The sequence below is a fragment of the Myotis lucifugus genome, unplaced genomic scaffold (genome assembly GCF_000147115.1).
Source record: "Myotis lucifugus unplaced genomic scaffold, Myoluc2.0 scaffold_6, whole genome shotgun sequence".
Taxonomy (NCBI): Eukaryota; Metazoa; Chordata; class Mammalia; order Chiroptera; family Vespertilionidae; genus Myotis; species Myotis lucifugus.
In genome coordinates this window covers 12,240,666-12,264,023 of record NW_005871054.1, presented here as the reverse complement: position 1 = coordinate 12,264,023, position 23,358 = coordinate 12,240,666, and the positions used below count along the sequence as shown (strand labels likewise).

At 38.9% G+C, this 23,358-nt stretch overlaps 1 protein-coding gene across 1 annotated transcript in view; it reads left to right on the top strand.

The window, feature by feature from the left end:
- Positions 1-11,444, top strand: part of MSH2 (mutS homolog 2) — a 55,020-nt gene extending 43,576 nt beyond the window's left edge. Inside the window, 6 exon segments of the mRNA XM_006083376.3 lie at positions 124-221; positions 3,562-3,807; positions 4,953-5,157; positions 6,314-6,561; positions 8,374-8,549; positions 11,006-11,444. Coding sequence (XP_006083438.2) covers positions 124-221; positions 3,562-3,807; positions 4,953-5,157; positions 6,314-6,561; positions 8,374-8,549; positions 11,006-11,176 — 1,144 coding nt within the window. The 3' untranslated portion in view covers positions 11,177-11,444.
- The last annotated feature ends 11,914 nt before the right edge of the window (positions 11,445-23,358 follow it).

The following is a 23,358-nucleotide window of genomic DNA, read 5'->3' as shown; positions in this document are numbered from 1 at the left end:
TATCATATTGTTAAGCCTTCAGTAGTACCATAGAACTAAATTATTCTCTGATGAAATGTAGTGCCCATTACTTTCAGTAGATGTTTTCATTTTTTAAAATAATACCATTACCTTGATTTGCAGTGCATTGACTTCTCTTAATGAAGAATATACCAAAAACAAAACTGAGTACCAAGAAGCCCAGGATGCCATTGTTAAAGAAATTGTCAACATTTCTTCAGGTAATAATAGAAGCAAAAGATTCTGAATATGACCTGTTTTTTGATCATAGGAAAACATCAGGATGTTTCAAGAGTGGTCTTTTAAAAAGTTATTAGACTGTTAATTATGTTAGGCTACCTACCAAATAATGCATGCTGTATTGTGGTAGGAAAAGTAACTGGAAATTACTCTGGTACATGGGAAGATAAGCTAGTGCAGGCTGAGGAATGGGAATACCCTGAAAAAAAAAGATGTGCAAAAAAGCACAAAACTTAGCTGTAGTAATAAGGGGAAGAAACACCAAGGACTATTAATAATCTATGGGCTCATGCTCTAGGTTATGGAAATAAATATCACTGAAAATAAAAGTTATACATGAGGCAAGCAAGCCCTTTTAAGTTCTGTGTGCCATTTATAGATTTTCAGAGTTCATTCTAGAGGCATCGTTTGAGGTGAATGTTTTATAAATGCCTTAACATCATGGTATTGCCCTTAGCATGAAATGAATGTATGTTTAACACAGTAGGTGGGGATATGTTAATTAAGCTGGAAGGCTTTGCCTATCGTCATGTGGATATTGCTTATAACCTTAATTGTGCCTTGCAAAAATATACCAAAGAAATGCTTAAGCCAAGTGATCAAAGTTGGCATCACTAGTAATGGGACAAGTGACATTATATATTTCCTGATGGGATGCAGAGGGAAGGACACAATATAACCTATGTAATGTTGACAAAACATTTAACTTGATTATAGGTAAGAAGAAAAAAAGGTAAATTTAGATTGTGGCACACTTCTTTTTAGGGCTTGACCTATTTAAAAATGTCAGCATCATGGAAACAATAAAGAAGAATGGACAGGATCTGTTTTAGATTAAAGGAGACTTAAAGAGACAGGATAGTCAAATGCAGTGGATGAACCTTGATTGGATCAAGGATTAGGGGTTGTTGGAGAATAGTGATAAAGTACACTATTGGAACAAATTGGCTAAGTTTAATATCTATATATATATTTAAGGCTAATATGCAAAGTGTCCCCTCGGGAGTTCGACCGGGAGTTCTATCGCTTGCTATTATGTGCGCTGACCACCAGTGGGCGGCGCGGAACATGGCAGGCGACCAGCAGCGGCAGCGGGGTGCTGAGGGAGTGAGAACGTGGGAGGCAGGGAGGCGGGGAAACTGATTGGCTCTGATCGCAGGCCAGGCCTAGAGACCCTACCTGTTCATGAATTTCGTGCACCGGGCCTCTAGTGAGATTATAATGGTATTGGTGTTGCAGTTTGTGGATGTGTATTATGATTAAGTGGAAGAATGTCCTTGTTCTCAGGATATGTATGCTGAATTATTTAGGGGTAAAAGTAATTTTAAAATGATGAGCATGTATAATTCTGCAAATTGTTTTACTATTGTGAATTTTCATAGTAAATCAGAAACAAAATTTAAAGGTTTTAATACACTTGATTGGTTTTGAGATGAAGGAAATTTAGAAAGATTATTTTTGCTTGGTGGTATCAGATAACTGTACCATGATAATCTTGTTGGATTATGTTTCTTAGCTTAGATTGCATTTTTAAGAACCCTCTAAACACTATACAAACAGTCTTCCTCATAAACCAATATTAACTAATATTCATTAAGCACCTAGTAGGTTAAAATGGCTAGATTTTAATATTTTTAAATTGAAAGTGTTTTATTTGGAGTTACCTTGAATTTAAGTGAAACCTCTTTTTGGTCTACCATACATTTGAAATTTTTATTTTGAAAGGTAGTGGATCATTTTTGTAGTTTTCTAACTTGCTATTAAACCAGAAAAGATGGTATTGTTAAGAGCCAGATGAAGTGAGATACTGAGTATGGACTGTTAATTAAGAGGCTTTTGGTTTTCTTTTTTATTATAAACCTATTCTTACTGATCTATTAGAAGTTTTATGACTTTTAAAGTAATTGTAGTAAGTACTCAACTAATGTTTAAGTAATTCTCACAGGTTCCTATTTGCTACATGATAGGGTAATGTGAACTCTTCAGGGCCCATTTGTGTTAATTGTATCACTTTTATGGGGAACAAAGGTATCAAAGATGAGTCAAATTTCCTGCCATTTGAATACTCATAATTTTGTGTTCTTATAAAATTGAACATTATTCTCTTGAATGTTCCTTAAAGCTTTTGACACATTGATGTCTGTATGGCAGGTCTATGTGACATGTGGATCTGTTAAACAACCCCTCCAACCTATTAAAATTTTAGAATCTATTCTGAAATCTTAACCATTATTATTGGCTAAACATGCTTTACCTAGCATGTATCAGGACTTTTTAATGTACATAATAGCTTTTAAGTTTGTCTTTTTTTTTTCCTCATATATTAAGATTTTAGTCTCTATGGAATAAAAATAATTCTAAGGAAATACTGAGAGTTTCAACCCAGACATCACTACCATAAAAAACTTAGGTCTTATCTATTTAGTGGATCTCAGTTCTCTTCACCCATAAGCATAAAACAGGTCTCTGATCTGCTTTTGTTTATAATGTGAGGTTCCTTAAGCTCATCAGGTCAGATTGGTGTTCAGCATCAAACAAGAACTGTTAAATAGAAGCAGAGTTTTATTTATAAGTTTTCAAGAGGCAAAATCATATTTTATGAAATGAATATTTGAGTGAAGCCAAGAAACATATCTACTGTTACTAAGGGGCAATGATATCCTTCTATTCATCAGCTTTTAGTTTTAATGCTCTAGCAGACCAGCATCTTGTTGAAAGTATTTTAAGTGACAATTATGGATCTACATTTATACTAAAATTTAATTGTATGTGATGCTGATGGGGGGAAAATGCTGAAATAAAAGCCTGACAGACAGGTCTTACATGCACAGGCCTTGATGGTCACATGATATCTTATGACCTGTTGCTTGCATGTTTCTTATAATTATGAAATGCCATTCTGGTTTCAGACTCTTAATTTTACAAGAAAAGTGTGTCTTAAAAGTGCAGCTATGACTCAAATATTACTGTACCCTGCTTTTCTTTCTTACCAGTAAATTATGATAGTTTTTTCTTAATCTACCTCATTTCTAAACAGCTTTTATATTTTAATGGATTTTGGCAAGGGGGCATCATACCCTTTGTATTTTTGAAATCTGTTCATAGTGGGGGAAGATATAGTAACACATTTTAACATGTTGAGTTTTAGGTGTTACTTTCAAGTTTAGTTGTGGCAAACTTCTATTAATTTTTAAAAAGTATATAAATTAGGAAATTAGAGTTTGAATTCCCAAATGGGGAAGTTAAGTTTATTCTTAGAGCTGCTTATATGTATTTTTTTATTATTCAATGTTCCTGTGCACATTTTCTGTTTTTATATAGGCTATGTAGAACCAATGCAGACATTCAATGATGTGTTAGCTCAGCTAGATGCTGTTGTCAGCTTTGCTCATGTATCAAATGGAGCGCCAGTTCCATATGTACGACCGGTCATTTTGGAGAAAGGACAAGGAAGAATTATTTTGAAAGCATCCAGACATGCTTGTGTTGAAGTTCAAGATGAAGTTGCATTTATTCCCAATGATGTTCACTTTGAAAAAGATAAACAGATGTTTCATATCATTACTGGTAAAAAAAAAACACCAACACACCTTGTTTATGGGTTATTTTGGGTAATGTTTCTTTTTTTAATGTTGGGGTGAAAAATATGCTTAAAATTGATGAAGAAAATCCAAATTTTTGAAATTTTAAGAACATGTTATTCATATTAATGAGTAATATATTCGTATTTGAATTAGTGGGAAGATTTGGGAGAGGGCGTAAAGGCTTTTGAGAAAAAACTGTATTTATAAGAAACTTCTGTTTTAGGAGTTCAGAGCATTTAAAAATGAACACCCCTTCTTCCTCAATGCTTACTTCTGTGCCAGACCTTTCAGTAGTGAGGTCATTGAAAATCAAGCAGAACTGGCTGCTGGAATGACCTCAGTTAAGGGTAGCAGTACTTTTATTTTTAATTTCTTAAAAAATATTTATTGTTGAAAGTATTACAGATGTCCCTCTTTTTTTTCTCCCATTGTCCCCTTCTAGCCCACACCAGGATAGCAGTTCTTTTAAAGCCATGGCACTAAGGAAAATAATGTAGCATGTCTCAAACTAAAATGTTTTGAAAGATCTTAACCAGATTCCAAAAAAACAAAAATGAGGGAGTAAGGAGTCTTTGGGCAAATGTGTTCTATTTCCCCAAATGGATTTTCAAGTTGTTTATATAATCTAACCCAGATATGTAAATTGTGCATTTTCCAAAATTGTAGGGTCATGTCTTAGGGCTTTAGTGTGCTTTTTAAGTGGTTGAAGGATTTGACCATACTGATCCATTCACTAATGGCCCATTTATTAATGAGTTACAGTGTTAAGTCAATTGGGCCTGTACTACTTTTCTGGATGTCATAAAATTATTTTGCAGGCAGCTCTATGAGCTATGGGAAAATGTCTGTGTGATCTTTCTAGGCCATAATCAAATTATAGGTAAAGTATATTTTTTATGGGTCCTCTCTATGAAAGGAGCAATATAGGTTTGTCTGAAGGGCAAATAGCATTACCTCAGGGAGTAGTATTGGCAACAACTTTGTCCATGTCTTTGGGCAGCTAATGGTTCTGCTTCTTTTATCTCACATCATATTACCTAGGTGATTAGTCACCAATGTGCAATTTAAGACTAAGTCAGTTTATTAGAAATAAATTAATTTTGCTTTTCGATATAATGTGTTTTATAGGCCCCAATATGGGAGGTAAATCAACATATATTCGCCAAACCGGGGTAATAGTTCTCATGGCCCAAATTGGGTGTTTTGTGCCATGTGAGTCGGCAGAAGTGTCCATTGTGGACTGTATCTTGGCTCGGGTAGGGGCTGGTGACAGTCAATTGAAAGGAGTCTCCACCTTCATGGCTGAAATGTTAGAAACTGCCTCTATTCTCAGGTGAGTGCATTTCCCAGTCCCCTGAAAATGGAAATGAATGTCTCTGTCCTATGAGAAGTACATTTGCAGATTCACCTTAAAACATCTGAGGACTTTTATCTAGTGTAACTGTTTGTTGTGAGCTTTTTGTACTTTATATTATCTTAAAAGCGTGATTGGTGATAGTTGTGGAAAGCTTTGATTTTTAAAGGTGTCTTCTTAAGGTTTCTGGTAGTTGTTCACCTTATATTTCCCCACTACCATGCTTTCCTGCACTGTTCACACTGCCTGGAATGTTCCTCCTTGCCCTTTGCCCAAGTCCTTTCCAAGCTTTACAGGCCCTAATGATAGAAATTCTACTTCTTCAGTGATCTCCCCCCGTCCCCCCAACATGAACCTAAGGTCTTGGCTATTTCCTCACTGAACTCTGTCATGTCTGAAATTTATTAAGTTTTTATTTTAGAGGTTACTGAAATCTCTTGTTTTTATTTCACTTTTCAGGAGCTTCTTTAAAGTGTGATCTTGGGGTGGACTGTTAATGTGCTCTATTATGTGTATTATATACTATATTATATAATATACACCTAGGAATTGATGGCATTAGGCCCTTTGAGTTTTGGTGTCCTTAGTAAATTGTGTTGATTATAATTTTTAAAAAATTCCCCTCCTTACATTTGGTAGTATTGTGGCAGGCACACAAATTTTCTTGACCATCAGCCGTGTGACCCACTCACTTGTTCATATTATTATACCCTTGTTCCATCGTCATGTAGTGTTATTATTTTTTTAAATTTTTACTTACTGTTTATAATTAGCGCAAGAGAGAAACATGAGTTTGTTGTTCCACTTATGCATTCCTTGGTTGATTCTTGTATGTGTTCTTATCGGAGATCATACCCACAACCTTGGTGTATCAGGATGACGTTCTAACCAACTGAACTACCCAGCCAGGGCTGGAATTATTATTAATTTTAAATCTTGGTTAATTTGATTTATTCACCTTGTTTCTTCTTCTACCCATTGTTCATATCCATGCCCATTTTTTCTCCTAAAGTTTAGTGCTTTTTATTGACTTTGTTGAAAATTTTAACATTAAAATAATCTGTTGTTTGTGGCATATCTTTTGTTTTCTTGCATTATTATTTTTGGGAAATTTTCCCATAATTTTGTGTTTCAGGTCTGCAACCAAAGATTCTTTAATAATTATAGATGAATTGGGAAGAGGAACCTCTACCTATGATGGATTTGGGTTAGCATGGGCTATATCAGAGTACATTGCAACAAAAATCGGTGCTTTTTGCATGTTTGCAACCCATTTTCATGAACTTACTGCCTTGGCCAACCAGATACCAACTGTTAATAATCTACATGTCACAGCACTAACCACTGAAGAAACCTTAACTATGCTTTATCAGGTGAAGAAAGGTGAGTAGACCACTGGTATACTGAGAATTCAGAGTGTGACAGTGGGAAACTTGCTTGAAATTGTCAGTAATTGTCTTGTTCCAAGTTAGTATGAATTATTGACATTTTTACAGAACACATTTATCTCTTAATTCACACTCTGGGAGCTGAGACACGGTACATCATCTCTGTTTCTGTGTCTTATAGTAGGATCACTCATTCTAAAACAATCACATAAAGAATAATTTATACTCTTTCACATCATCACAGAGGAATTTTATACTGCCTCCCATGCAGTCACATTAGTAACAATAAGCTCTGAAGTTCCAAGGCTCTAGCTTTTACTGTTTAATAAACTATTTATTATGATTATCTCATTAGGTTATGTAATGGTATGTTACATAAACAGGTTCATTTAAAGCTGGGGGTTTCAGAATTCCTGAAATTGTTTATAGTTGTCACATAAGGAATGAGTTATTTGTTGGCATTTCATCCTTTCAGGAAAGCTTGTCATTCATGGGTCTAGCAGCTAATCAGATTACTGAGTTCATGCGGTTGATGTGCTGTATAGCTTTTATTACTTAAACATTTCACCACTCATCAGAATAACTTGTTCAGATGGCTTTCTGATTTTCCATGAACATGTTTTTCTGCATCAGTAGGTTGCACATAAGTGAGATAATTAGTTTTGGTTATTTTATCCTTTGTTATTTATGCTTTAGTAGGAATCCTTTTGAGTTCTGTGTTTGCATTATTATTATCAACATAAAATATAGATACTTTTAGTTGGTCCTGGCATTTCACATAAAGTTGAGGTTTTGCTTTTAAATTATTATGTTTTGGGTGAAATAGAAATGGGTTCAGAACATTTTTTAAAAAACACAGATAAAGTACAGAGAAGATAGGAATAAGTTTTTCCTTCACTGTGGATGCTTATGAACATATGCTCCTATTTTGTTTTTACTTGTTTTTCTTAGTCCCAGCTCAGGAATGCATGGGATATATATGTAGGCCCCCCAGTAATTTACAATTGGTATATAATTGAGGCAAAAATGAAAGCCTCATAATAACTGCGAGCATCATGTGTATTAAACATTTGGAAGGAATACCTTGAGTCAGTTTATTTTCTGCAAATAGAAATGAAGATCATCTACCTAGTCTGTAAATTTACTAATGATTTGGGTCCAAGAATTCCATTGTCATTTGTTTGTAGTAGTTTAGAATCAGAATGAGATTATATAAAATGGTAAGTAACTTTTCTAAGAAAAATATTGTAAATATTTTAATTTACTTTTACTGTTCTTTTTAAATTTATTTATCCAGCCAGTGTTCTGGAGTCACCATTTCTAGAAATTGATGTAGGCAGATTCAGAGGATAGACCATTCACTAATAGTCAGTATATTTTGAATTAAATGCTCCTCTTAATTAGTGACACTTTTACATTTATTTATTTTTCTTAGTACTTTAATTTCTCCCTTATGAAATGAGAAAACCTCAGAGAGATAGACTTGATTAATTTTCTTCAGAATTCAGATATTTGTCTAGGCCTTTGAGGATTATCTGTCAAGCCTTTTCTCTGCTATTTTTATTTTTCTGCTACATTTGTCAAGGATAAAATATAGTACTGTGCCAAGTCATAATCACTTTTCACTGGAGGCTTAATTAAAATGCCTTTATCTCCATTACTATGAAACATTTGGCTAATGTGTTTGAAATAATACAAAATTGACTTTTCTAATGATAAGGTAAGAAGGATAAGTTCCATTTACATAAATTGCTGTCTCTTCCTACTCTGTCCCTCTCCCCACACTCCCCTTCCCACTTTCTTGTAGGTGTCTGTGATCAAAGTTTTGGGATTCACGTTGCAGAGCTTGCTAATTTTCCTAGGCATGTAATAGAGTGTGCTAAACAGAAGGCCCTTGAACTAGAGGAGTTTCAGAATATTGGAGCATCACAAGAAAGTGATGAAATGGAACCAGCAGCAAAGAGGTGCCATCTGGAAAGAGAGGTTTGTGAGATTGATTCTGTAGTTATTTAACCTCTGTATTGTTACACAGATCAGGTCACCAAGATGAGTTACTTTTTCCCTATATGATTGTAATGTGTATTTACTGATCATTCATTATTGGCGTTCACTTACATTTCTTTGCATCGCAAAGAATTCTCTGTATCATTTTGATTTCTGCACTATATAAACATCTGCCTGCTCAAAAGATAACATTTAGGTACCAGATTTAAAAAGTAGGAGAATAGGACTATTAGTCTAGGTTTAAAATAAGTAATTCAGAGGAGTTAATAGATGTCCAAGCAGATCTTTGAATGCTTCATAAATGAATATCAAGTCCAGATAAGTTGTATATTTACTCAGTGCTTAGTTAAGATGACACCAACTAAGTAAAAATAGTTCTTGTCCTCCAGTTGTTTACAATATAGTTGGAGAGATAAGAACAATGAATATGTCATAGTCATAGAGAATAAAGTGGCATATGAAAAATGTTTACTCGTGGAAGTTCTTTGTGGGCAGTCTGTTCGTTCTCATGGGAGAAATGGGCCTTCTCTGAGTGATGGGTGAAATTGAGAGGCTCACACAGAAAGGTACACGCCTAGCCCTGGCCTGTGTTGTTCAATGGTTAGAGTGTCAGCCCGTGCACTGAAGGGTCTTAGGTTTGATGCACAGTAAAGGGCACGTACCTGGGTTGCAGGTTCAATCCCTGGTCCTGGATGGGGGCATGTGCAAGAGGCAACCAATCAATGTTTCTCTCTCACATCTCCCCCCTCCCTCCCTCTCTCTTTCCCCTCCTCTCTTCCTACCACTCTTTAAAAAAAAAAAATCAATGGAAAAAAATATCCTCTGCTGAGGAAGGATTTATATATATATATATATATATATGAAAGGAACAAGCCTGTGCCCAATGTAGTTTTTAAAAATTAAAGGAATAGTAGTTCTCTATAACAATGGAAACAAAATAATCTTAATTCACTACTGCTGGGTTCTGGCAACATGTACTGTGGTATACATTGTGACAACTTGTCACATTTTAAGCTTTTATCCAGTGCATTTTTTGTTGATCTTGAAGGATAGCTGATTGGTACCATAATTGCTGATGTATATGGTTTTTGAGCTTAAAAGGTTTGATTTCATGTGTTATACCTGTAATCAGGAGAAATGTGTTATAGCTTGTTAACACTGGTAGCTTTAAGTATGGAAAATGCCATCCTGAATATGAAATGGTATTGGTATCAGCACCACAGCTCTGAGTGATCTGGGATTAGGTAGGCTCCTTATGTAATCCCGGCTTCCAATTGGAACAGAAGTCATGTTCTTTGATAATAATCATTACAATGTATTGTGAACAATGTTTAAGCTAAAGGGAGACAAAAGTGCACTTGTTCATTAATAGAGAAGTATTTTTTTCCCTTACCATTTCGATATCTACCTTTCTTTCACCTTTAAGGTACTTATTACCAACTGGCTTCCTATGTGAAAAGCAGACCTGCTTCGTATATCATAAAAAACATTTACATAGGGCTTACCCTTTGCCAGGCTCTGCACCTTAACATATTAATACTTTAACTCTCACAACAGCCCTGTGAGGTTGGTAGTATTATCTTCATTTTATGGATGAGGGATGTTGGTAAGGAATTTGCCCACAGGTCATATGGCAAGTAATAAGCATTCTTTAGAATGTTAATAACTGAGAAGTAAAATAAGTTTAAAAAGAAATATCCTTTGTAATGTCTTGCTATAACGAAATATGGTCAACTAAGGATTTTGCTATACAATTCACCGTTGAACAACAGGGTTTGAATTTGTGCAGGGTGCACTTTTACGTGGACTTTTTCAATAAATACTTCAAATATATTTTTCATGACTTTCTTAACATTTTCTTTAGCTAACTTATTTTAGGAATATAGTATATAATACACATAACATACAAAATACCAGTATGTGTTCATTGACTGTCTTTGTTATCAGTAAGGCTTCCAGTCAACTAGCAGGCTATCTGTAGTTAAGTGTGTGTTTTTAAAAAAATATATATTTTATTGATTTTACAGAGAGGAAGGGAGATGGATAGAGAGTTAGAAACATTAATGAGAAACATCGATCAGCTGCCTCTTGCACGCCCCCTACTGGGACCAAGGCTGCAACCAAGGTATATGCCCTTGACCAGAATTGAACCCAGGTCCCTTCAGTCCGCGGGCTAATGCTCTATCCACTGAGTCAAACCAGCTAGGGCTGTAGTTAAGTTTTTGGAGAGTCAAAAGTTATACACAGATTTGCAACTGCCCAGCACTCCTAACTTTCATTTTATTCAAATATGCAGTGCACACTTAAAATGTAAAGAATGTTTTTTAAATACTGTCATGTTTATATAGAAGTCTAATGAAGCAATTTATTATTATTGAATGTGACTTTTAGAAAAGACACTTTGGAGACTAATGGAACGTTCCCATGTTTTTCAGCAAGGTGAAAAAATTATTCAAGAGTTTTTATCCAAGGTGAAGCAAATGCCTTTTATTGAAATGTCAGAAGAAAACATCACAATGAAATTAAAACAGCTGAAAGCTGAGGTGATAGCAAAGAATAATGGGTTTGTAAATGAAATCATTTCACGAATAAAGGTTACTACGTGAGAAAATCCCACTAATGGAATGAAGATAATATTGATAAGCTGTTGTCTGTAATACTTTTATATTGTTTTATATTAATCCTTTTTCCATAGTGATGGCAATTGATGCCCATGGCATACCAACTTAATAAAATATTTAGTAATACTTTGCTCTACCTGAGTACATTTTCAGAGATCTTTATTTTGAAAAGTAACTGAGGAATACTTAAAGGGACATGGGTAATAGTATACAATATGTTGAATTTATAAATAAAATTATGTAGTTTGTGAAATTTGATGTGTATTGTATTTCTTTATAATAGGACTTCTATGCATATTTTATTCCCAAATGATATGGAAGAAATAAATAGCACAGAGACTTTGTAAAATAAAGGATCTTAAAGCAGAAGAAACCAAGGAAATCCTTTCCAGTGATTTCCCCGGAGTGTCCGTCTGTTGGCAGGAGCCAGGTTGGATGCATACACATTAGCTAGGGAACTTACTGTAAATCCAGAGTCCTAATGTGATCCTCTGCCCTGTCTGCCATTCCTCTACCCCCAGTCTGTGGAGAGACTTAAAAATCTGGATTTTAACAAAATCTTTCGTATTGGGAAACCTGATTTAGTCTATCTATTTCTCTTGTTCTACAGGTTAGTGACTGGCCTTGCTGAATATGGGGGAAAGGGCAGTCTTGTAATAAATGGTGAAGGGATGATAGCTTATCCATATAGGAATAAAATGAAATTGGATCTTATCTAAAAATCAACTCCAGTGAATTTTTGATCCAAATGTACAAGGCAAAACTACCAAGCTTATAATGTTTAGTTTTATAAATTTTATAGAAAGTAATACAGGAAAATATTTTTATGACCTTGACTTTGTGAGAGATTTAAGTCACAAACACCGTAAAATTTGATACACTTAGCTATATTGAAATTAAGAACTTCTTTTCATTAAAAGGCGTGACAAAGACTAGATCCATAATGGGAGAACATATTGTATTACATAAAATATCAAAGGATTTATATCCAAACTATATAAATAATTCCTATAAAATCACTAAGAAAATGGGCACTTAAGAGTCTTTACAAAATTTTAGAGTCTTAATACAACTCAATAACAAAAAGACCAGTTAAAAAGCAAAGGATCTGAATAGGTCCTTTTCCAAAACATATACAAATGGCTAATAAGCACATGAAAATATGCAGATTGTCATCAGGGAAATGCAAGTCAAAACTGCAGTGCGCTCTCACTTCGTACCCATTAGCATATCTAGAGTCAGAGAACAGGTATTGAGGAGGATGTGAAGGAGCTCACACGCTGCTTGTGGAAATGTAAAATGTTGCGGTTGCTTTGGAAAACAGTTTGGCATTTCCTCAAACGTTATCATGATCCAGCACTTCGATTCCTAGGTGTATATCAAGAAAAACATGTCCACACAAAAACTTGTACACAAATGTTTATAGCAGTATTATAATAGCAAAAAAATTGAATATAACCCAAATGTCTACCGACAGGAATAGATATGCAAAATGTGGGATATCAATACAATGGAATGTTCTCTGTTAAAATAGGCATGAAGTACTGATACATGCTACAACTTAGATGAACCTTGGAAACATTAGTGAAGAAGCCAGTCACAAGAGTTTGTTTATGATTCCATCCATGTGAGAGTCCAAATAGGGAAAGTGCAGAAACAAAGTAGATGAACAGATGCATAGGGCTGTTGGGCAGGTGATGGCTGGCTAGGGAGGTGATAGCTAAAGGGTATGGGGTTTCTTTTTGAGATAAAAATGTTCTAAAATTGACTGCTGATGTTTGCACATATCTGTACATATACTAACTAAAAGTCATTGAACCTTACACTTTAAATGTGTACAGTGTATATTATGTGAATTATATCTCAAAGCTTGTTTTTCAAAAAGTTCAGGCACTTTACCCAAGAGGAAATCTAAATGGTTCATACATTTAGATTTAATCACCAGTCAGAAAAATGAAAACCATGCTTGGCTCCCCCTCAGGACTCTGCCCAGATTGACAATCATTTTAAGTGTGTCCGCCAAGTGTTGGTGAGGATGTGGGACATCTCTGCTGGTGGGAATAATCCTATATAATAAAAGCGTAATATGCAAATTGACCAAATGGAGGAACGACCAGTCAGTGGGGGGCAGGGCTGGTGAGCAGGCAGCGCCAGGCCAGCCAAGGTGCGTGCCAGTGGGCAGAGGGAAGGAACGGTAATGGTGGGGGGGGGGGGGGTTGACCAGCAGTAGTGGAGGGGTGATGGGGGGGGGGGCGGGCAGCACCGCCCCCTGATTTTGTCCTCGCCTCCTGCAGAGGGAGGCCAGACTGCGGTCTAGGCCCGCTCCCCACAGGGCTAAGCCGTCAGTAGGACATCCCCTGAGGACTCCTGGACTGTGAGGGCATAGGCCTGGGTGAGAGACCCCCCCACCCACCCACCCAGTGCACCAATTTTTGTGCACCGGGCCTCTAGTATAATAAAATTTAGAATATGACCCAGCAATTCTGCTCCTAGGTGCATACTCTATAGAGGTGCTTGTACACATTGTGCTATGATGTATATATAAGAATGGGAACAGCCTAGCTATGAAAAATGAATGATAGCTGCATAAAACAACATGGATGGTATCTTAAAAACTAAGCAAATGACAGATAAGGAATAATACAGTTTGTCCCATTCATATGAGTGGGTTGTCTAAGGATGGGGAGGGAGATTCTAGAGCAGCGGTTCTCAACCTGTGGGTCTCGACCCCTTTGGTGGTCGAACGACCCTTTCACAGGGGTCGCCTAAGACCATCGGAAAACATATATAATTACATATTGTTTTGTGATTAATCACTATGCTTTAATTATGTTCAATTTGTAACAATGAAATTGAGGGTCACCACAACATGAGGAACTGTATTAAAGGGTCGCGGCATTAGGAAGGTTGAGAACTGTTCTAGAGCATTAGAGCATTCTGTTTTGACCGGTGCTTGTTTTATAATTGTTGTAAAATGATATAATTATGTTTTAAGAACTTAAAATTAGGTATGACAACATGAAAATTAAAGACCAATGAGCCCTTTAAAATGCTCATCTTAATTTACCATGCCCCCCTTTTAAAAAAAAATATTTTTTTTATTGATTTCAGAGAGGGAGAGAGATAGAAACATCAATGATGAGAGAGAATCATTGATCGGCTACCTCCTGCACACTCCACACTGGGGATTGAGCCCACATCCCGGGCATGTGCCCTGACTGGGAATCGAACCATGATTTTCTGGTTCATAGGTCGATGCTCAACCTCTGAGTCACACTGTATCATACCCTTTTTTAAAACATCATTAGAATGAGTTACAGTAGTTTTTCTTTTATGAATACCAAAAGCTTGGGGAGAAGATAAACTTACAGAGAAAGAATTTAAATGTGGACATTTTTATTGGTTTACAGTCATTTAGTCGCTTGTGTGAAAGACTTATATAACTAAAAAAAAGCAGTTTCAACATTCATCATCTGGTTAGCTGTGAAGGAGTGTTTTTTGACTGCTGCACAAAAGTACGTATAAAATGGTGGTCAGTCAGTCCATGGATTTAGTTGTGAGGGCTACAGAATTGGAGGGAGGAAGAGGGTGTTGATTCTGAGAAATCATGTCTATCGGGTTCTGAAAAATCAGATGACGTTCATTTCTCCCAAAGAGACTTTGTGTTTAATTCTAAGATCTTTTTGAGAATGAAAAGCACATAATAGACCTGTTACGATGTTTCAGATGTAAGCTGTGCTTATTACATGGATATGCTAATGAATCAACTGGACCAACAATTAAAGTCTCCTTCCTTTTGGAGTGTTGGATGTAAGTAAAGCAAAGATAAACTAATTTCTGATCTGTCAAAAGACGTTTGGATTTTAAAATTTTAATTATAATGTTTCTTTTTCTTCACTCAAACATGAACTTGGAAAATACCACAATAAAACCAAATATATTAATATCCAAAAGTTTCTAACTCAACCATACTTTATTATGAAATCTGTTGGCCAAACAACCACATTTCTGAGAAAATACTTTTTTAAAAAGTATATATTTGTTATTGATTTCAGAAAGGAAGGGAGAGGGAGAGAGAGAAACATCAGTGATGAGAGAGGATCATTGATCAGTTGCCTCCTGCACGCCCCCTACTGGGGATCAAGCCCACAACCCGGGCATGTGCCCTTGACAGGAATTGAACCCAGGACCCTTCAGTCCACACGCCAACGCTCTAGCCACTGAGCCAAATCAGCTAGGGCTTTTTTGGGTATTTTTAAAAGCACCAAGAATCCATCCAAGATGCAATTATTTTGGTAATTTAATTTTTTTTCCTTAAAATACTCTGTAACAGAACAGAAGAAAGATGTTTTAGGTTATATTAAAAAAATAACATTTTCTCCTTAAACTCTCAATGTTCCACACACTAAGCACATCCTGTTAGACTTCTTGAGTATTAAATGCATCTTCTATCCTTGGTCTTTCTGCATTTAGCTTTTTTGGGAAGTATGTTTTTACCCACAGCATATGGTATGAGCTGCTGATTCAGTACTGAGTGGCTCTTTAAGCTTGTTAGTTTTTCTGTTGATTAAAATGGATACACAGAAGAAAACGGTGTGCAGATCAGTCAGAAGAAAACCAGTCCCTGGTCTGAAATAAACTAAACAATGTTAATCAGCTTATGGGGAAAACAAATAAGTAAAGGGAATTTTCATATACAAAGAAGACCTTGTACTGCCTTCCTAGTGTGTTTGGGTTAAGGAGATAGAGTGGCCAGGGAAGGTGATGAAAATGCCCAGAACGATACACACATTTTTAGACTAAAACTGGAAGTGGAGCCCAACTTAATAGTTTTCTGCCTGTTCTCCATATTCTCCTTGATATATAGAGCTGCTGCTTTCTCTGGTTGTGCTGCTTTAGAACTTGCCTGTTTTGCCAGTTTTCCGATGTCTGAGCATTCTGGTGCAGTGCTGAGCTAGAAAATGTCCCACTGCCATAGCAGTGTCTCCGGTTCTCTGACCGGGGATGGGAAGCCCTTGTCTGGCCTTTGCACAGCAGCTTCCCTACCTCCCTGGAAGCAGAGCGTCCATGGTGTCAGACAACATTCAGAACATGGTCCAAATTCAATGTAAGTTGGCATATTTTTGCTTTGGCATGTGGTTTGTCCAAACAGAAGTGCCCACACACATCTTTCACCCAGCGATCTGGGAAATTCTGCAGTGGCATAACAGTCTGGGATGTTGGCGGCCTTCACTGGACCATCCTGCTCTTATTTTTAGCCTTGGTGAATAGAAGGCTACATTGTCACTGTCTTTGGTTCACTTCCAAGAGGTAAAGAGAAATTACAAACCCCCTGAAATGGTTAAATTTAGAAGGAGGGAAAATTCTGTCTGGCCAATTTCTTATTCTAACAAAAGAACAATGACAATGAATTCATCGGTGTTCAGAATCAACCAGTAATTACAACCATAGCAATTAACCTGTATTATCACACTACTAGAGGCCTGGTGCATGAATTTGTGCACCAGTGGGGTCCCTCAGCCTGGCCTGTGGGATTGGGCCGAAACTGACTCTCCAACATCCTCCGAGGGGTCCTGAATTGCAAGAGGGCACACGCCAGGCCGAGGGACCCCACTGGTGCACAATCAGGGAGGGACGTGGGAGGTTGGCCAGCTGGGGAGGGATCGCAGGAGCGCTCCAGGGCATGTCCGGCCCGTCTTGCACAGTCCCGATCAGCTGGACCCCAGCAGCAAGCTAACCTACTGGTTGGAGCATCTGTCCCCTGGTGGTCAGTGTGCATCATAGCAACTGGTTGAACAGTCGAATGGTCAGACACTTAGCATATTAGGCTTTTATATATACAGATTATGCTTTGATTGGTTGAATGGATGACCAGACACTTAGCATATTGGGCTTTTATTATATAGCATTACTATTGTGTTTATATCCTGGAATTTTGTTGACACCAGTTATAATTATCAGTTTAATATTATGAATAATTTTGAATGGAGATAGCTTAAAACCGAATTAAGTATAGTTAAATCTAACTAATACAACTATTTTTAGTTCAGCAACTGATCTGAAATTTTAATATACATCATCCATCCAGCAAGATGTCTTTTATCCATTTTTCTTCACCTAATGAGGTTTTATTGCTAAACATTTTTCTTCACATAATGAGGTTTTATTGCTAAACATTACCTGGCTCAGCCAAATCAATCATGAAAATGACTTTCCACATTGAACCCTTAATATTACAATGTGCATGAACAATCTGGCAACATTAAATACTTTCCAAGCATCTGAAAAGGTCCAGGCAGTGTGTGGAGCTTCTGAAAAGGCTCCTCCTCTTAATACTAAAAGGTAGGTACATACTTCTATTATCTGTGCTCCATAGATGAGAACCCAAGGTTCAGATTCAGTAACCTGCCCAGGTCACACAGCCAGTAAGTGGCAGAGCTGGGATTTGATCCCCAGCAACTTGTCTCTGAGAGTTGTCTTTTTTTTCATTCAGAGCTTAAAATACAGTTAGGAATCTGAGATATACACTTGTGATAAATTTAGTCTTTCTAAATAAGTCTAAAAGAGGGGTGTGGGCAATGCAATGGGAGTTAAGGAAAGTAAAGGGAGTGTGGTGCAGCTGCCACTCCTGTGGAAGGCTTGTCTCTGGGCACCAAGGCATTCATCTGCACCCCTGCTGCCCACCTGGGAAACAGCAATTAAGAAGCTGCATTGTTTCACAAGTCCACCAGTCACCAAGTGCTGACATCTAATCAAGTGATTGCATCACACTGTGTTTGGACAAATGATTATGTTTAAATGAAAAGAGAGGTCAGCCAGAAGCCTGGAAAATGAGGAGTTAGAATTAAATGTCAACAGTGTTTAGAGGAAGATGCTAAAGCTGGTGCACTCCAATCTTCTGGTCACTTGACTCTGAGGTTATGTTTTGTTCTGTCTTGAGCCAGGAATGTTTTAGCCAGCCTATGGGGAATAACCATGGGGGTCTTCTCCATCACTCAATATGTGCTTGGTGAGTCTGCACAGGCCTGGACATGTGGATTAAAGTGGGCAGCAATGTGGTGTACCAGGAAGGCTGTTTGAGTTGTGTTCATCCTTGCTTTACCACTTAGCAGGAGTCTTGAAATTATCCCTACTTGGATTTTTCACCCCTCTTGTGTAATTTAAAGGGGTTGGATTATTTGAGTTCTAAATTGCCACACCAGGGCAAGGCAGGTGTGGGGTACAGAGAATAGTGGGGTTAAGGTGAATGCCCTAATCTGAAAGCATTCAAAATTTACAAACACTGCTGGCCAAGAAAATTGTCTGCAGTTCTGATTTTGTCTAAGGGCCACCACTTTGTGTTCTCCAGGGTGGTATTTAATGATTCATGATTATATGAAACTAGAAGCTCAATGCACAAAAATTCGTGCAGGGGGGGGGGTGTCTCTCAGCCCGGCCTGCGCCCTCTTGCAGTCCAGGAGCCCTCGGGGGATGTCCACCTGCCAGCTTAGGCCCGCTCCCTAGGGTATTGGGCCTAAGCTGGCAGCCAGACATCCCTCTGGCAGCCCAGGAGCCCTCGGGGGATGTCCAACTAACAGTTTAGGCCCACTCAACCCAAGTTGCAGTCGGACATCCTTAGCACTGCCGCGGAGCTCCCCCTGTGGGAGTGCACTGACCACCAGGGCAGCTCCTCCCTGGTAGTCAGTGACTGGCCGCTCTGCCTATTACCCTTTTATTATATAGGACTAGAGGCCCGGTGCACAAAATTTGTGCACGAGGAGGGTGTGTGTCCCTCAGCCCGGCTTGCGCCCTCTCGCAATCCGGGAACCCTCAGGTAGGGTCCCTAGGCCTGGCCAGCGATCAGGGGCTATCAGGGCTTTCCTTCCCCTGGCTGCCAGCAGCTGGTCCCGCCCCCGCCACTGCCACTGCTTGCCATCTGTGCAGCATTGCCCCCTCACTCCCCTGCCACCGGTCACCTCCCTCTGCAGGTGACAGGCGTGGGGTGTAATTGCTTGGCTGGCCTGGGTCTCCCTCTGTGGGGCAATCGCTGGCTGGCCCTGCACACCCGCCACAACGTCATTGGCTGGTGGCCTGGGCCTCCCTCTGCATGGCGATTGTGAGGCGATGGTGGGGCCCCTGACCAATCGCATCGCACCCGCCTTGGCTGGTCTGGTGCCATTGTGTGTCATAGAGTGGTCGACCTGAAGGTCGTTGAGACGGTTGTTCTGCTGTTTGGTTGTTCAGTTGATTTGCTTATTATGCTTTTATTATTATAGATGACTTTTTCATACATGCTAAAAAAGGGCTCAAGCCTCTATTGCAATTATTCTATGCCAGCATCCAAGTGGTCCCTGCCCTCATCCCTCCCTTTTTTAGTGCCATGTTAATAATCTAACTCCCAATGCTCTAATCAGCAACAGAACACTTTGCTGCTTTATTTTTTTTTTTGTATTAACTATGGTCCAAGTTCATTGAGGCCTTGGAAGTATTCACTGATAATACTTTTCCCTGAAACCCTTTTGGTGGCCCCTTCACTAGACTCAGACATAGAGAAAAAAAGACCCAATGAATTCCAAGCAGATAGAATGGGGGAGGACCTCTGAGACGGCGAGGCAAGCTGGTTACATCAGAGCAGCACTTCCAAGCCTCAGCTCCATGAGCTTAAGTCTAGGTTTGGGGCGAGTCCATCGTAGGGATGAGGAGCAGGCTGTATCCTTCAGGATTGGATATGACATAAGTAACCTTCAAGATTGAAAAATAGTAACTTGAAACAAATCTAGGCAGCAACCAGTTGGAGGACAGGAATCCTGGGAGGATGGATACGAGTCACAAATGGAACAAATGGACTTGCTGTGTTTGTGTTGAGAGGAATTTGGGGTTGAGTTATTAAAAGCTACAAAGAAACAGCAATTGGGAAAAAGGGGGAGTGGGTGGGATTATTAATTCCTGGAATATCAAGATGTTATTTTTAAAAGTAAATATCATCATAGTAAACTGTGAATTTACTCATTCAGTTATAATAATTTCAACATCAATGGTGATTTAAGAAAAATAGTTAACAACTATGCATATTGGGATGGGGAAGGGTATAAGAATAAATCTGCCACTCTGTGTGAGATAATGTCTAAAATTAGAAGTTATGAAATAACAGTGTATGCATGTAATTTTAAAGTGTGGGAATAAATGCTGGAGGATTCTCAGCCGAAAGTGGCTGCCACTGGGGCAGCATGAAAAGGGGCTGCTGTTTTTCATTATAAACCTCACGTTACTACCATCAGATTTTCAAAAAATTATGTTTACTACTTTAATAAGTCAATTTTAAATTGAAAATTAACAGAAAGAAAACTGTCTAAAAGTATATATAAATAGTGATCTTTGCATGTTAACATGTTTGCATTACTGCATAACATGTCCTTTTCTTGGAGATGATTTAAATTGATAGAGAAAAATCTAAATTAAGGCAAGTATTTAATATCACAAAATATCTTCAAGCACCCTTAAAATTATGATTAAAAATAATTTAATTTCCTGGCCAGTTTGGAGGAAGGTGCAAGGATGTAATTTCCTACCTTTAAGAAAACATGAAGGTTGTACACATTGCTTCCACTTGCATCTTGGCAAGAATTGAGTTATGTATCCACACAGGGAGAGCCTGGGAAATAAAGTCCTTTAGCCATCCTCCCTACCCCGTAGGGGCAGTTGACCAAAGCTCATTTTGGGACTGATTAGGGATTTTTAAAAAATATATTTTTATTGATTTCAAAGAGGAAAGGAGAGGAAGAGAAAAATAGAAACATCAATGATAGAGGATCATTGGTTGGCTGCCTCTTGCACGCCCCACACTGGGGATTGAGCCCAAAACCCGGGCATGTGCCCTGACCGGGAATTGAACCATGACCTGATTCATAGGATGACGCTCAACTACTGAGCCACGCTGGCTGGACAATGGCAAGGGATTTTTAATTTGGTGCTTGTAAATGCTTTGGATGATGATGTTTCCTCTTCTAACCACTGTCTTTGCAGCCCCACCTGGTCTATTTCCCCTCAAGGCATCATCTGGCTTCTGTTCTTCTCTTTTCCTCATAATTAACTTCTTTGGACTCGACTCCACTTTGTGATCACTGTTTCTACTGAATCCAACTAATCTAAAAACTCAGGACCTTGTCTGTCTCACCCACAGTTCTGAGCTCAGCAGACATGGAGTCCCTTCTCAGGAAACACTTGTGCACAGTGCAATCCCTGTGGACCTGGATTATTGACACTTTGAGCAGGGACTCTGATACCCCCCAACATACTTAAGTTTCCCTCTGTCAGAGGGGAGGGGTGTTGGGGGCTGTGTGAGAAGGGAAGGGATTAAGAAAACAGCTCAGGCACAGACAGCAGTATGGTAATTACCAGAGGGAAAGGGGGTGGGGGAAGTGGAGGAGAGTATAGGGGGGCATAAATGGTGATGGAAGGACAATTCACTATGGGTGGTGAACACACTACAATATACAGATGATGTATTGTAGAATTGTACACCTGAAACCTATATAATTAACTGTCACCCCAATAAATTCAATTTAAAAATTGGTAATGCATTTTTATGTATTCAGAAATTATTTCTCCCCTCCTCTTGGGATTGATTAACTTAGCTGGAAATAAAGAACCTGAACTGGTTTTTTTGAGCACCGATCTACGTGGTAATTACTGAGCATTACCTTGTTTGTAGACTTTCAGAAGGATCATAATACTTATTAAGATGATCCCCTTCTCTCATTCATCCTCCCACCGGGTTTTCCCTTGGTCTGAGAACTGACAGGCCAGAAAATAAAGGAGCTGGAAGAAAGAACAGTTTCTTTTTTCTAGAAGTTGTGCCATAGTTCTAAAGGGCAGCGCTGTAAATACTGTAGTCCCTTTGGGGAAGAAATTGTGCTTCAAGGACACCTCGCTGCAGAGCAAACTCTGGGGGAAGAATGGCAAGTTCAGGACTTACGTGCCATTGGCCAAATTCCTCCCTTCCCAGAATCCTGCCGACAATCTCAGGGTTACCTCACAGGGTTTTTTGAGGCCATTTCTGCTTTCTTCTGACTTTTCTCAGTAGATATTTGTGGCTCTCTTAATAACATCATCTCTCAGACCGCTTGGAATCAATCCATGTCTGTCTCTTGGTTCCTCCTTATCTGAGACTCCTGTTTGTCCTCAACTGGTCTTACGAGTTTCAAAGGCAGCCCTTCCTCCGTGTGTCTTGGGAGTTAGTGAGCAATTCCATCTACATGGCTAGGGACACTTGGTGAGCTGGTGGAGGCATCACAGTGTCCCTCAGAGCTAGTCCCATGGTGACTCCTGCTCAGATTCTATGGTCACCAGAGGTCCCAGGTGACAGCTCAAAAGAGGGCACCATCCCCTGGGAGCCCTGCTGACTCAGTCTCTTCTGGCTTTAAGACGTCCTCTTGTGCATCCCACCTGGGCCTTAGCAGCCCTACAGCCGTGTTAGGAAAGGCCCAACTTCCTTGGCGTGAAGCTGAGTTGCTTTCATTCCACATGGAGATTTTACCCTCTCTGGTTCCTTTTCTGGGGCTTCCAAATCTGACATTCTGGCCCCATAGTCTTCCCAGGCAGCCTAACGACCAAATTTCTGAAACATCCTGACCACTTTGAAGGGTCTGATGTCAGTTCTTTCTCATTTACAAGGAATTTAATCTTGCAATTAAGCCCAGGCCCAGCAACTTCCTGATCTTCACTCTGCTTGGCCTCCAGTCGTGGCCTCAGTCCTTCCCTGCCTGCCTTTGGCCAGCCCCCACGTTCATTCACTGGCTGGGGCTCAAGCCCAAGAGGGCTTCGATTCTTGTAGCTATGACAGTCCTTGGATGATCAGAGCTGGGAGGGTCTTCAGACACCACCATCAAATTCAAATACTTGACCAGATATGAGGAAACCAAGGTCACACTGGTGGTATGAGGTGGAATTGCCAAGGATGAAGATGGGAAGCACCTGTGTGCCACATCCCTCTGTGTCGGGGGAGGCTGGACTGGATGGCCTCCACCAAGCCTTCCTCAAATTTTAATCTGTGTTGACAGTGAGGTGATACCTGATATTTTGTCTGTTCACCATCCCCTCCCAACATTTCTTGGTGAAGCCCCTCTATGCAGATCTGAAGGGGCTGCCAGTCACTGGGCCTGTTGTCCTGGCCACAGAGATGGGCCAGT